At 43.6% G+C, this 15799-nt stretch overlaps 1 protein-coding gene across 1 annotated transcript in view; it reads right to left on the bottom strand.

Moving 5' to 3' along the window:
• LOC136098216 (E3 ubiquitin-protein ligase rnf213-alpha-like) overlaps positions 1-15799 on the bottom strand; it is a 62221-nt gene that overhangs the window by 24189 nt on the left and 22233 nt on the right. Inside the window, exons 24-35 of the mRNA XM_065831426.2 lie at positions 14163-15633; positions 13165-13358; positions 12339-12494; positions 7840-11409; positions 6764-6897; positions 6528-6623; positions 5070-5185; positions 3398-3526; positions 2649-2713; positions 2047-2191; positions 668-809; positions 273-446 (exon numbers count right to left, since the gene is read on the bottom strand). Of these exons, the coding sequence (XP_065687498.2) occupies positions 273-446; positions 668-809; positions 2047-2191; positions 2649-2713; positions 3398-3526; positions 5070-5185; positions 6528-6623; positions 6764-6897; positions 7840-11409; positions 12339-12494; positions 13165-13358; positions 14163-15633 (6392 nt within the window). The remainder of the gene's footprint in view (positions 1-272; positions 447-667; positions 810-2046; positions 2192-2648; positions 2714-3397; positions 3527-5069; positions 5186-6527; positions 6624-6763; positions 6898-7839; positions 11410-12338; positions 12495-13164; positions 13359-14162; positions 15634-15799) is intronic.

The following is a 15799-nucleotide window of genomic DNA, read 5'->3' as shown; positions in this document are numbered from 1 at the left end:
TGTTTCTGACTTTAATGTGTTAATCGTTATTGCAAAGAAGCGGAGTTCCTTGCTAATGTTCCTGAGTTGCTGAAGGTTTAAGAGAACAGGAAGGTTCTGATTCCAATATCATGACACAAAGGACTTATCATGGGTGATTATGAGCTGTGTGAGCTTATCTTAACTTCAGACTTGTTTTTTTTACCATTTTTTTTTTCTGCAGAGGGTTGCATTATGAAAGCAGGTTTTTATTCTCCTAAGGTAAATACTGTGTTTTCCACTATGTCTCTTACTTGCTGCTATATTTAATTCTCAAGAATGATTCTTCTTTGAACATCTGAAGCCACAGCTCTGAGAGTGGAGATAGAGGAGAGAGATGATCCAGGTTGTTGTTCGCATCCACCACTGCAAGAATTTGAGCAAACACATTGGCCACGATGTCTTCTAAATGCATCCAAAGTGCATGCCTAGGAGGAATAACATGGCCTGTCAAGTGTCTTCCTTGTACCTCACCAATTCCCTGTTCATCAGAAACCCACATATACTTCTGTATACCAGATAGCAATATCCCTCCTGGTTGTCATATCTGAGCCTCATTAAATATTGTGCTTCATGCACCACAGTTCTTTTAATGCCCTGAGAAAGAGACCTGCTAGAAATTTGGAAAGGGCTGCACAGATGAACATACCTGAATGAAGTGTCTTCAAGGATGAACTCACTGGAGACAGCTCTACGGAAAACCCACTCCCTTGGCTCGAGGCTTATTTTCTCACGTTCTTGTAGGAGGAGGCAAATTCTCCTTTTCAGCACACTCATAAAATGACTAGAAACTGATTATAAAACAAAGTTTATTAAGACATTTGAATGAAAGGAGTTTCCATGCAAACTTCTTATTCAAAGTAAAGCTAGTAATAGAAAGTGACCTCTATGTCTTGGTTTTCCTTCACAATAAAATTCAGAGGCTTTATGTTCTACCCTAGTCTCTTCCCTTTCCTCTTTATTTCTAGTGACTTGATTTTGAGGGCAGCATTTAGTAAAGACATACCATTTTTGATAGAGGAATGGAAAACCACTTTTCTTTGTCTCAGTCTTTTAAAAACAATTGTATTAGTTAGGTTATTTGGTGCGTAAATACCCTGATATTCATATTTATATGGAAAAGAGTTGAGTAGTGTATGTCACAAGAATAGTCACAGTGTTGCAGAAGGATTGAGATCCTATTCTTATCTATATGACACTGATGTCAGTATAAAATAAAATCAATAGGATTGTTTTCATTTCAGTACTGATATAACCACAAGCAAAATTCATCCTGCAGTGTGCTGAGGACTGAAGGTATCACTATGCAATCACAAGAAAACCTCTTTTCCTGAGGGACTTTTTCTTATAGTCAAAATTTAGTACAGAATAAATTCTGTTTTTTCCATATGACCACAAGGACTTACGCACCCCATCTTTGAAGTGGCAACATGATCTCTTTTCTTTATCAGTCATTAACAAACATCCTTGGCACCTGACAGGAACCTACTGCTCAAAGAAGAGCAAGTCATGCACCACAGTGACTAAATCTTTCCATATGCAGGAAAGAATATTTTCCAAATGCACCTACAAGGATTTTGGTGCTTGGTTTCTGATGAAATCAGACCCTTTCTATTTTGTTGAAGCCACAGTTTTCTATCAAGATGCCACACCACCTGCATGAACAAACTGTACCAATTCTATGTATCTGCTGGGTGGCTTTGGACTCCAAAAGAATCACGAGGGTATAAAGTGACCCCTACCTCAGACTTCTGTACCAAGGTCTCTACCCAAGGTTATGCAAAAAGCTGGATGTTTCAGTACAGACTCTGAGAACACACAACATGGGGTACATGGAGAGCAGAAGAGGCCCTGAGCAAACCAGGTCATCTCTCCTTTGGAACATCCCCCAAGCTGGCCTAGACAGGAACCAGGACAGGTCATTAAACCACTCGTTTCATTCCCCTGTTCAGTGGTTTGCAATATTCAGGGTGCAGCCATGTGTAAATAGAAAACCTCAACCCACTCTGGGCCTTCATTTGTACTCACATGTTGTTCTACTATGATCCTGGAAAAGCAAGTTGTGAATGATCATTATTCTCTTGGTCGCACGCTGGCTGTTGTCTGTCTTGTCTTCCAGCTGGATCACAGCTTTCTGGATGCTCTGTTTAATCATAGAGTCCATGCTGAAGAGCTGCGAATAGAAAAGGTTGGAGGTCGGTATATTGCCTAACACTCCGTTGCATTTGCTGTGTCAATTCTTGCATAACTTGACACAATGGACTCCCAGGTATATATCTACTTCACCATTCCATCCCTAGTAAATCAATCCCAACATTGCAGAGAAGAGCTAAAATCCCTGGTGTGGGATAGAGAAATGGGGAAAGAGATTCCATGCTTCATCAAAGTTCACACAGTGCTTAAATGTGCCTATTCTGGCCTTGTGCTTGTCTGTCATAGGGTGGGGACCTCTTCACTCTCACTGTATGACACACAAAGACCTGCAACTACTTCTTCTGGTGGCAGATGTACTATCTGAACCAGGGACCAGTATAACTGGATTCTGAAATGCCTATAGAATATATTGTTTCCTAAACCAGATCCTTTGTAACGTCAGGCAGTTGAAATAAGAAAAAAGAAATAAATCATACTTTTTTTTCTGGAAAAAGACTGGACTTGTCTGGACCTTCAAGAGCAGCAGTTGCCTCTGGAGAACCTGGAATCACAATGTCATAAGACTCCTTTGTAAAAACTGTAGAAACTTGTAAAATAGATACCTCTATCTAAAGGAATCATCTGGAGTTTCTCAGCAATCAATGATGGGCTGCAAAGCTGTCATTCTAAGAAATTTCAGCCTGGGCTTTGTTTTCTTTGGGGAGAATTGTCCAGGTCTCAGTTCTGGTTGGCACCCCATAGGAAATGCAGGTGTCAGGACAGGAAGTGGAGAATATCCCCAACTGCTCCTGCCTCCCTTTGTCCATACACCCTGAAAACAATGGCAGGATGTATTGAGTTGGCTTTGAACTCATCAGATCAGGAATATTTAGTGGTTTTATTTGGGCAAGGTGGGCAGAAAGACTTGCTGGGAATCAATGTGAATAACTGTGTGTCTACTATGTGCTGGATGCCACAGCAGTACAACCAATTTGCTATTGTAACTGAAGAACGAGCTTAGGTACTCTGCTACCCTATGGTCACAGCTTACAGAGCAGGAGGAAAAAGTGCAGTGCTGTGAAGACTTCAGAAACAGCACGTACAGTGAGTCCTGCTGAGACCCAGAGCCAGTACCTCCATGGACTGCTTGATCTAGCTGTACTTAAAGCTGTGGATGGAGGAAATGAGACACAGAGGAAGGGGCAGAGCTGTGCAGGTACTGGATGAAAAGCAAGTGGCTGCCTACCTGTTGGGACACGCTCCTGGAAAGTGGTCATGAAAATCTCAGCAATAGTCATTTTGGCGATCTGGCCTAGGTTGGCTGTAAAGTTGTTTGGGGGCATCAGATCATCCAAGTGGATCGACATCCATTCACCTGGGGAGGCAGTAAGCATGGCAGAAATAGTGGTACCAGACATAACTGGTGTGAACAGTTGACTTGCTCTCCTTGGTGCACCACACCCATCCAGAAAAATTAATAAACTTTGGCTGCCCTGATCTGCGAGCAGCCTGGATAATAAGATATTGAGAGATGGAAGATTTACCACTTTCTGTTTCTTTTTGCTCTGAGGGACAATACACTTCTCTTATACCATTCCATTTCTACCTCTCCATCTTCCCAGTACTGATTGGCACAAATGCCCTGTCATTCTTATCCATTAACTGGGGAAGAAAATGATCCTATAACCCCAAAAATGCTTGACCACCTTCAACATAAAGAAGGTTTTCCTTATATTTGAATGAAATTTATTTTATTTTGGTTTGTGCCTATTGCCTTCTTGTCCCGTTATGGGACACCATTTAAGCATCTGGCTCCATTTTCTTCACGCCCTCTCATCATGTACATATACAAGGTGATAAGATTCCATAAGCCTTCTCTTCTCTAGGCTGAACTCTCAGCCTTTCCTCCTATGACAGGTGCTCCAGTCCATCAGTCATCTTTGTTGCCCTTCACTGGGCTTGCTCATTTATGTTCATGTCTCTTTTATACTGGAAAGCACAGAAATGGACACAATATTCCAGGTGTGGCCTCAGAAGTGCTGAGTAGAGAAGCATCACCTTCCTCAGCTTGCTGACAGTGCTCTGCCTAATGAAGGCTGTGTTGGCCTTTGCCACAAGGACACATTGGTAGCTCATGTTAAACTTGATGTCCACCAGGATCGCTAGGTCACTCTCTACAAAGCTGTTTTCCAGCTGGTCAGTGCCCAACCTACACTGGTGCCTGGGGTTATTCCTCAATGAATGGAGGACTTTGCACTTCCCTTTGTTGAACTTCATAAGGTTCGTGTAGGCCCACTTGTCCAGTGTGCCCAGGTCCCTTTGGATGGCGTGATGACCCTCACGTCTATCAGCCAGTCTTCCCGGTTTTGTATCATCAGCAAACTTACTGAAGGTACACTCTGTCTCATCATCTGGGTCATCAATGAAAATGTTAAATGGTACTGACCCCAGTATTGATCCTTGAGGTAATACCACTAGCGCCTGACCTCTAGCTAGACTTCATTCTGTTCAACAAAGCTTCCTAAGTGCAGCAGTTCAGCTACTTGTCAGTCCAACTCACTGTCCATTAATCTAGTCCATACTTCATTACTTTGTTATGGGCGACATCGTCGAAAGTCTCACTAAAGTCAAGATAAAAACCATCCACCATTCTCTCCTCATCCACCAAGCCCATAATCTTGTGATAGAAGGCTATCAGGTTGGTCAAACTTAATTTCTCATTCATAAATCCATCTTGAATTACTGCTTTTCATGTTTTTTGGAAAAGGTTTCCAGGATTATTTGCTGCATCAACTTTCCAGGGATCAATGTGAGGCTATCTGGTCTGTAGTTCCCTGGATCCTTCTTCTTGACCTTGCACAACCTTTCATTTCCCTCCCACTCTCTCCTTGATCCAAAAAAAACAATTTCAAACTTACCACCGTCAAATGCCAGGTAGCTGCAGCCTCCCAGAACTCGCGGGACTTGAGTGGCCAGCACAACGTGTGATGGACCTGTGCCTGTTGATTTCCTTCTCTCATCTATGATACAGTACCTGGAATCAAGACAGAGGCTAAAAAGTCCATTCTCTCTGTCATCTGGAGAGTCATTTGTCTCCCAAGGTCATCCCAGAGAGTCTCCCAAAGTCATCCCCTGCCTTTCCAGAGCTCAGGCAGAGTTTTGGAAAAGACCAACAGCTCAAGGCATGGCTGTGCTGAAGTGGTGAAGAGGGAAGAGAGAAGCTCAGCTCAGTTTAGCCCAGCCTGGGTCTGCCAAAGCTGACAGACAAGCTAGTGTTGGTGCTTCAAGACTCAGGTGAAATACATCTCACGTACACCTTCTCCAAGCAATAACTCAGTCACATGTCTCAGCAAGCTCTTTCCTGACAAATTTGCCTCCCTGCTGAACACTGAATCTTCATTTTAATTGGAATTTGTATTGTTTTATGTAAGGGTCTCTGCCCAGTCATATTCTGGCAATGATAGGAATATCATCAGCAATATCTGCCACAAACATACAGACAAATTAGACAACAAAAGCCACAACACAAATGAATCCAGAACTTGTGGGGAAGCAGGCCAAAGCCCTTCACAGCTTTCCTAGAAATAGGACCAGAAAAGTTCAAATCCCTCTCTGGAAAAGTACAAATGCACCCAGAACAAAGCATTTCAGGAGACAACATGCACATTAGCTGATATGATGAAAAAAGGATATGAACAGGAAATGTGGATGAGTGAGACAGGGTAAGAGAGATCATATTGAGGGAGGATGTGTCTCGTTGGGGGACGATGTCACTAATGTACTTCTAGGCATTGAGATCAACCTCATATAATGCTACTGTTAATAATTTAAGCCCTCACTGGTGCCCAGAAGGGCTTAAGTCTCCTGAATGCCCTGTGTCCTATCAGCCAGCCCTGAGAGATATTCTAGATACCTGAGATGTCTCAAATGGCACCAGGTGTCAATTTAAGTGCTTTGGTTTGATGACTACAGGGAAAAAAAAATCATCTGATGTTAGGCTCTGTTTGAAGTAGTTTGTGCTGTGTGAGTCAACCATGTTGGGGGAAGGTGGTTTTAATGTGTGAAGGATGTATAAAGCATACTGCCACAATGAAGAAGATGATCTTTTAGACAAATAAAAGCTGAGATGTTTGGGATGTTTTATCTTAATATCTTAAGAAACACAGGCTTGGAAATCCATGCTACAGAACAGAGGCATGAACACGCACACACAGATATACAGATAAAGATATATGAGAAATCTGCAATGACTCCACTGAACAAGTCACTAAAAACAGCACTATATTCCATGGCTATTTGGCCACTGCATCTTCCCTTACCTTTGTACCTGACTAAATAAATATAGAAAAAAAGAAGAAAGAAGGAAGGATATTTACTTGGTACAAGCTAGAAGCCTTTTGCTGCTCTGTGGTTCATCAAAATGAAACTGGATGAGGAGCAATTTCTCTCCTGATGATTGTGCAAAAAAGTTCCTGCAGAGAATGAAATAGTCTGTTATTGCACTATTCATAAAACCACCTCTGTTCTCCACTCTCCCTGCTCCTCCTCATCCCTTTTCCCCAAAATCCCAATAAAGTTAACAAACAAAGGTGAGAAGGAAATCTTTCCTTACCTGAGTTCCTGGCGGAAAGCATATTCAGTGTCAAACTGGCTTAGGAAGAGGCAGTGGATTTTATTTTGAAGGTTAAGTGTCTTCCTTATCTCTTCTAAATCTCTCTCATTTAAAAGCCTTGCATGTGTTGAAACCTGCAGTGAAAGGGAAATAAATTCCAGGAAAATATTATGTAGTTATTGTGTTACTGTCCCTAATGGGTGGGGAAATTGAAGTGATTCCCTTATGGACCTTTTCAAGTGCTTCCAAAAGCCAAGACTCATAAATGTGCCCTGCTCACAGGGAAAAAGGGTGGGAGCATTGTTAACAACCAGAAAAACCCCAATTCCTCGTACTACAAGAGACTTAGACTGGAGCTGCATCCTTAGGAATGACTCAGATACTGTGAGGCAGTGACACCAAAATAATCCTTCTGGGAGATGTACTTGGAAACTCAGGCCTAGCATGATGGTCGCATGCGACTCTTACTGGGTTGACTCTCTCTCAAGGCTATGGGCTCCTAGTACTGTGGGATCTGTTTGGGGATCCAGCTGCTACCCTTTTAGGTGTCTCTATGCAACAGAGAGTCCTGAGATCCTGTGACAGTCACTGGAGAACTGATCAGGATGCTTTCTTTGGCATGGACAGCATATACTCAAAATAGATGTCAGAGGGCAGTGAGCATGATCTGGCACCTACATAATTGCCAGAACCACCTGAAGTCCTGCTGGAGACTTGGTGAGACCCCCACAGCTTATCACTTGTCTGCAGGCAATGAACGATGCTCTGGGTACCTCAACCTTGAACCTCCAGAGCCTTCAGAGTTAGGAGCTGGCACTCACTGCCTGTCTGTTAGCAGATCCACCATATCTGGGTGAAGAGGAGAAGCAGAGCCCACCCTGACTGTAGAGGATCACAAGGCAGGGCCAGATATATATGTGATACAACTGATAGGGCAGGAGTCAAAGAGGACAGGTAGCAGCCCATCACTGTTCAACAGTGGAACTTATCCAGGGGCTTAATGGAGGTTATGTGTCAACATCCCTTATCAGGAAAATAAAGACCACTCTCATGGCTTGACAGTGAAGCACACATACCTGCAGGCAGACCCCAGTGGTCCTCTCCTTCCTTGTTTGCTGGTTAATTGTCTCTCCCAAAACACTAACAAGACTGTTGTGCTTCTGCTTGTGGAAGTACAAGTCTTGGATCTGTTCTGCATCATCCAGAAAAGAGTATTTAAGGCGAAGGATGGAGTCAGGGGTTGCACACTGAACAAGTTTCCTTTTGGCAAGAGAGAGCACTGGCTCTTCATAGGGCTCGAGGTCTCCCACAGACCTGCTCTGTGTGCTCTGTAAAGCAACAGCTGCACATGTGTCATTGCTGAAACCGATGAAGACATCCTGTTCCTTGGGGCTGAGCTTGGTGGACCAAACATTGGAGAACTTGCTGCTGTCAATGGAGACAAACCGCCTTGCCCAGGTCTGCAGGTCCTTCTTCAGCTGTTGCTGCTGCCAGTTCAGAACAGTGTTCATGTCCAAGCAGTGCTTCTCCAGCCGGCTCAGCAACGGAGTGGGGAACTGGGTGTAGACTATGTTCTTTTCCTCTATCACAATGAGTCTGAACTCGTCCTTTACACGGCTTTTCACCCTGTGAGTGCCAAGACCCAGGTCCACGTAGTAGTTTCCCCCCAACTTAACGAAACACTGGTTGAGTGCATCGTAAAGGCTCTCATAAAGGTTGTGTATATTTAAAAGGACAACCGGTCTCCCTGTCTCCATGCAGATTTTCACTCTGCTGACAGACCGACATACCTGGGAATAATCTTGGTCTTGTGGAAAACCAGAGCCAAATATGATTTCAGAGTTCTCAGCATCTATAAGTTGTGTCATCTGAATGATGTGGAAAGCTGCATGGTTGGTTGTCAGTAGCAGGAGGTATCGAGACATGAGTCCTGCTTGCTGTTTGCCCATATTTTCCTTCAGCAAAGAAAGTGTGTGGCTGATTTCCAAGTCAGGAGGAAGAGACCTCTCTCTGATGCAGTTTTGGAAAAGCTGTACGGGATTGATATCACTGGAGCCCCCAAAGTTTCTCTGAATGGCCTTTGTAATGATCTCCTCGTGAGACATGCACTTCTGGTCCTGGGTATAGGACAGCATCATTTTGATTGAGCTGTAGAAATCACGGAGCCCAAAGAACTCATTTTTTTGAGTTTTTAGCACTTCACAGTAGAATTTTGCTAGCAAAGAGAACAAACCCTCAATGCTTTCAAGGTGAGGCTGTGCAGCAGTAATGCCCTTTGCAGTCTTAACTAGCTCTTCTTCATTAGGGTCAGTCCGAAATACAAGAAGACCCCTGTTCATTTTGGCAGGGTCTAGGGCCCAGTTTGAAATGCCCACAAAGCCAACTTTTTGGTAAGATTCTGGGTTTTCATCATCAACACATCCATCTTCAAGAAGAGGGTGCAGTACCTTCAGTGGCATCTCTGCTGAGTCTTCTGCAAGGCCGATCTCATCCAGGAGGACCACGGATGCAAACTCATCCAGATTCTTCCCCTTCTGGAACTGTGCACATTGTCGGAAAGTGGAGATGATCCCTTCTGGCTTTGAATGGGGACTGCACTGAAAAGACACCAGCTGGATCTCCTTGCATCTTTTGAACAACTGGTTTTTGGACCACCTGCCCTCCATGGCATCCACAGCAATAGTTTTAGACAGGGATTTTGAGCTTCCTGGTTTCCCAACCAGAAAAAGTGGAACTCGTAGGTCCATGCATACAATCATCATGAAGATGTTTTCCCTCAGAGCATCATTGCGGGCAATTGCATCAGGAACAGAGAGATTATCAAGGAATACCTCTTGGCAAAGCTGAATTTCTTCCTGCAACACAGATGCAGGGACAGAAAAACATTTTGCGACCTCCTCCAGGTAATCTTGGCGGCTCTCCAGAGATACATAATAGCAAGCTCCCACTGAAAGGATCAAGGCCCTTTGTGCATCATTTAAAATTAACTCCTGTTCCTTTTTATCTTTCTTCTCATCAATCTGAGGAAACAGCAGATCTCTTAATTTATAAAACCAGAGTGCAATATTCATGCAGCGCTCTATGTCCCGAAGACTGGCAACTCTGCATTCATCTTTCTTCTTCCTGAGAAACTTCTGGGAGGCTGAAATGACACTGGTGAAGATGTTCAAATTTCCAGTGGCAATCTTGTTCTTCATGGTGGACTTTACAATCTCTCTGATGTACAGGGTCTGTGTCTTTTCATTCAGCTCTCCAAAATCCCAGACAAGAGGCAATAAGCTAGGTGGAAGGGGCTTGACCCGATACACCAGCTGCCTCAAAGGAATGTAGCCCAATTTTTCCAGTGTGTCTTCACTCCGCACTCGGTATCCCAAGCCAGCTTTCTCAAGTTTCTCTATGGTTTCTTTGGTGTGCTTTTTGTAAGGGTTGCAAGCAGCCACAACTTTTAAACGGTCAGTGAGAATCTTCTCTCCATTTACACTGCGGTCACACAGCACCTCTTTGATTGCAAAGATAGCTTCTGATGTGTTTGCTTCATCAAAAAAGAGTACAGTGTCCACTTTATGCCTTTCTTCATTGATGTGTGCCAGCTCAATTGCCTGCCTAACTTTCTTGTGGATGATCTTGGAGGTAGTGCCACCATGGACACGTAACACCACCATGTTCTGAATGTCCCTGCCTGCCCTTTGCAGGCTGCACATGAACTGCACAAGTTTTGTCTTCCCACAACCTGTTTCACCCATGATGATTACAGGAATCCCACACTGGAAGCGCAGGTGAATGGCAAGCATCTTCATGGTGTTGTCCAGAGTGAGCTGATACGATTCATCTGGATCTTGGGTGTAGCTCACACCAAAAACTCTGCAAAGGGCCTCCAGCTGCAATCTTCTGGGCAAGTCTTCGAACTTCTTATTGAAAGGAACATGCTGGGCTTCCAACGTGCAGTATAATTTACTCGTGATAACTTTCCTTTCCAAAACAGCTTGAGAATGGGCATCAATAGCATCCAAGTTACTGTTGATGTGGAAACCTAAGAACTCCATGGAGTTATTGTCTGCATGGAAGACTATATAGGGGTGGGACTCTTGTTCCCATTTTCGTCTTAGCTGGTACTGTTTCATACTGCTGTTTTCCTCATAGTCATCTTCTGCACTTGGCACGCTTTCATCAGATATGTCAAGAGAGGGCACAGCAAAGTCCTTGGACATTGTGATCATGAACTTTACCACAAATGTTTTAAACCCCTGGAAATCCTTTCCAGCTACTGGGCTACAAAAAATCGATTTCTCACACTTACTTAGCTGGAAGTTTAGGAAATGAGTGAAGTTGCTGAGCTCAGTCCAGGAAGGGTTATGTCTCCCACAGAAGTCCAGTAAGAGCTTCAGGCACTCTTTCTCTGTCCCTTCAGTCATCTCAGGGTTGAAAAGGAAATGGTCAAGGTCTTCTCCCCTCTTATATTTCCTGAGGTACTGGTAAGACCTCTGGAAAGCTTCACTCTTCAACTTGTTTCGATCAAACTGCTCCTCTTTCATTTCAGAACAGCAATCAGAGCTGGGGTGTTCCAGCAAGTCAAGTACTCGCTTTGGTGACACACATTTCACCGCAGGAAAAAGATCCAGGAACTTTTCTTCTATTTCACTGGACATCTAAAAGAAAGTTAATAAGGAGTGCACAGATTACAATAAGAATAGTTGCTCAACCTTCTGCATTTGCCTACAGTCCAAGAGCTTTATTTTCTGCACAGAAATAGGTCAGGAAGCTGAGAAAATCATATGTAGATCAAATTTGTCCAAGCCTGCATACATGCTCCTAGATAGATATGTGCTGACGTGCCCATAACCTGTAAGGTCCTGGTGCTGAGTGGATGTTTATTGAAAAACTAGAATAGAGAAAACAGTATTATTTTCAGCTACTAAATGATCTGACAGAGAGACAGGTTTCAGCACAGGGTACTCTCCATCTTCATCTGCTTTCTCTAGTTAGTAAGCCACAACGGCTTTCCCCTCTAAATACTTGGCCAGACTGTGTCAGCCTGTTAAAGGGGACACACACAGCCCCCTTTGTCAAGAACCCTCACAGGTTTATGACCCATATAATGAATAATCTTCCCCTTTTCATTTGTTCTAAGCTGATCTTGTTAACATTGTTTGATATTCCTGGTTCTTGTGTTGGAAGAGATGATGCATGCTGGTCCCAATTTACCATCTCCAGACTACTCAGGAAGTTTTAACTGTCCATCAGATCCCTTATTTCCTCTTGTAGAGTATCATCCCTCATTTCTTATATGGGAGAATTCTATTATTTTTTGAACATATGGGATGACTATGTCACACCAGGAATGGACTGGAAAAAAACCCCAAACCCCACACAACACCTTACATTTCCTTTCCTGAATAGACATGTTCTGGGACTACTCATTGCTATGTAGATGAGCCATCACTCCACTGGAGAGACAGACCCTAAATTACACATAGCTTTAAAATAGACTTTGGATTTTAGCAGATTTACTGCAGGTTATGTTGGCATCCTCCCTTGCTACTCCTCTGACCTGAGCACACTGTCCCCAAAGCAATACCTCTTGTTTTCTTGTTCTGCTAACACCTTTCCCTTTTTCCAGGTACTCAATCAAGTAAAGATGAGAGGATTTGCACTTCCAGACTGAGCCATTGGGACTCTGGATATGTCTTAGGATGCATAGCTCTATCAGCAGCCGGTAGAGACCTGTTGACACCTAACAGAGAAGAAACATTTGAAAACTGGTGAAAAAAATGTCTATCAAAACACACTTTAGTCCACTAGCCATGGCAGGTAGTGGTACCTGCCGCCAAACTACAGCTTTGCTCCCCTTCTTGTTCAGAATTGCTGTTCTAGCACACACTGACACAGCTGTAACTGCCAATATGTTCAGATGCTTGGTACTCTATAGTCTTCTGAGGCAGGACTAGGTCATTTGGATTCACTCTCTGCCATAAGCCCACTACCTTTTGTTTTAATAAAACTCCTTTTAGAGGGGTACCAGATTGGACGTGAGATGGACAATCCACCCCTTCTTTTCCCTGTATATGGGGCCTTCTCTGTTTGATCACTTGGTTTGAATTCAGCCATCCTCCAGTGTCCTACGCTCTGACTGATGCCACTGTAGGAGGAAAGATTGCTTTTATGAAATGGGACTCATTTCATATAGCTTCCCTACCTGTGGGCATGGAACAAGGCAAATGCAGACACCTAAGCTTCCAAAGTGTACCCAGAACTCTTGTTGTTCACTTTAAATTGTAAGCACCTGCTACTACTCCTGTAGAAGAGAATAAGCAAGCACAAGAGGCTGTCCAAATCCTCTCCTCTAAAAAATCCTACGAGGCCTTCAAAACACAATGTTCAACCACCAAGACAAAGACTCTTACCACTGGTGACACATCAATATGGAAGACAGTGGGGTGGTTTTCAGTCGGGAATTCCTCCACAGAGAGTAGCTCCTCCAGAAGGAACTGGAAATCAATCTCTGATTCCATCAGCCTAATGGTTTTGTGAACCACTGGTAAATCACCCAGCTGGGTGCGGACCTTTTGGACGATATTGTCCACGAAGAGAGACTTCCCTAAGGAACAGAAGAGACAGACAAGATTCACTCTCAGATTCAGTCTGCCCTTTCCCATGCATGGGACAGTTTTTCTCCAGACATCTGAACTGCCTCCAAATTGAGTGGCCATCTCTGAACAGCCTCTTTAGGACAATACCTGGGACCAGATCCCAGTCACATGAGGGACATCCTCCAAGTCTGTTCTCACAATTTGGGCAGTATTTCACATCACAAGACAGAACTCATGCCCCTACTCCAGCCTCATTGAGGTTACCAATACAGACGTAGTTGGAAGGCCTGGATCCTGACCAGCTTGCCTCAGATGTGCCCTACAAAATGTCAGAAAACCTTACTGTCTAGAAATATGTCTTGAAAGGTTTCAAAAATAGTAGGAAGCATGAGACATCCTGCTGAGGCTTGCAAAGGACCTACAGAAAACTTGTTCCTTTCTGAAATGGCAGGTGGAAGCCAGTTGGGCTAGCCTATGGTCTTTCAGAGGACATCTGGGCTTATTTAGGCAATTGACTCTCATCCCTATGATCTAGCTTATTCCATGGAGAGAGTCTTGTTTCTTGCTGTTTCCCAGAGTCTCACACCATTATTTTTTTCTGTTTAGATTGGACAACTGTAACTTCCTCAAAGCTTATGTTTTCTAGACCACATTATTTTCCTTTGGACTCTTTCCAGGTGGCCTAAAATCCTGCTTGAAATTCACTACTCAAAACTAAAGGCATATGAAGAGAATGGAGGGCTCTCCATTGCATAACATGTTCCTCTCAAGGCCTCCTGGTTTGAGACAAGACTTACAGTAGGACTACTAACCCATTCCTGCTTGATTTGATAATATGAACTTCACATTGTGCTGATAGGGCTCTTTGAAGGCTTGAGCAACAGGGGCTGTCCCACGAGGCACTTTGAGATGTGTACTCAGGTATTCCTGGATTTCTGTCTTAGAGCAGCATGGGATAGTAGCTTTGTAGGTGTCAAAGGCTGTGATGACATAGGAATTGTGAGCTTTGGTACTGCAAAAGATAAGCAACCTGAAGTCATGGACTGTAGAAGATTGCAGCAAGCGGAAGAAGTGGGACTCCAGTTGCTTGGAAACTTTGTATACTAATTTCTCAGCACCCAACAAGCAGTATATTTTCTGGTTTTGAGAATCAGATGAAAGAGCTCTCCTAACAATCAGCTCCACTTCTTCCTCCTCTGTGTTGGGTGTGCACACCAGAACCTCATCATATGTTGGGAGAGGTGCTGTCTTGGTATGTCTGTAAATGGAGAGCATGTAGAGTAACATTTCCTCTTCTTTACACATGATGAGAGAAGGTTTCCTGGCTTCGAGGCCTACTGGTAAGCTTCTCTTGATACATATGGTTTCAAGAGCAGCTACTTGCTTCAGTGTTTCACCAAAGACATCCAGGCTGATGTATTTGTCTGACACAAGGCCAGTGAATTTCTTACAGAAAGCATCCCAGAGCAAATTCACCTTGTCACAGATGGATGGCAAACTCTCAAAGGAGGTGGCCAGTTCATCTTTTGCAAGGTTACTAAAAGTTGCCTGATTAGCTTCTCTGTTCTTGTTTTTAAACTTCCTTGTCTTCTGCAGAAAGGCTTCTCTCTGCTCATCATATAATTTGCTCAGTTTTTCAACCTCTTCCTTGTCGTCACCTCGTTCAAAGGCAAAATTCATGAGTTCCTGCTCTGTAACATCAGATTTTGGAAGGCAGCTCTGCAGGGCTGCCTTCGCCACTGATGTATCATAGCCAGATTCAGCTAGGCTTTTGATGAGCTGAGGAAAACGAATGACATAGTCATGCCAGGTAACAGACTTCTTGTCCCCTGCTGATGTGTTGACAGAGTCATGTGGAGTCATGAGGGCTTGCTCCAGGGCTTTTCTAATATCTTCTTCTTTAATGTCATGCTTTATGACAGAAAGCATATTAAGAACCTGTGGCTCTATTGCACTATTGTGGGCTTTAGCCAGTTGGCTACATAAATAGAATAGCTGGTGTGCAGTGAACAGGTTGAGATGGTAGTAGGTGTCCCTTTGAGTCTTCAGATACTTCTTCCACTCTAGCAGGCAGTGCTCCATTGCTTTGAAAAGGCCATCCAGCTCCTCTAGGACGGGTCTGGTGCTCTGAACAAGGATGCCGGCAATTCCAAATTCTGTGTAAACTTTTACTCTGTGTTGGGGGTTGCAGTAGATGTCAGCTTTCCAGTCTGTGAAGAGGATATTGCCAACACTGAGAAGCTGCAGGTACAACTTTCCAACCATTTGAACTTTTTCCAGGATCTGCAACATGCCACAGAGAAAATAGGGAAATGGATTATCATTTGTTTACTACAATTACTGAATACTTATTACATTTTCTTCCAAAGATCTATTAAAACCTGGTAAACAAACAAACACAAAACTTTGATTTGGCTCAATTTTTGTGTACAGCTTCTTCTCAGGATAC

The sequence above is a fragment of the Patagioenas fasciata genome, chromosome 1, assembly GCF_037038585.1.
Source record: "Patagioenas fasciata isolate bPatFas1 chromosome 1, bPatFas1.hap1, whole genome shotgun sequence".
NCBI lineage: Eukaryota > Metazoa > Chordata > Aves > Columbiformes > Columbidae > Patagioenas > Patagioenas fasciata.
This window is presented reverse-complemented; position numbering and strand designations above follow the sequence as displayed.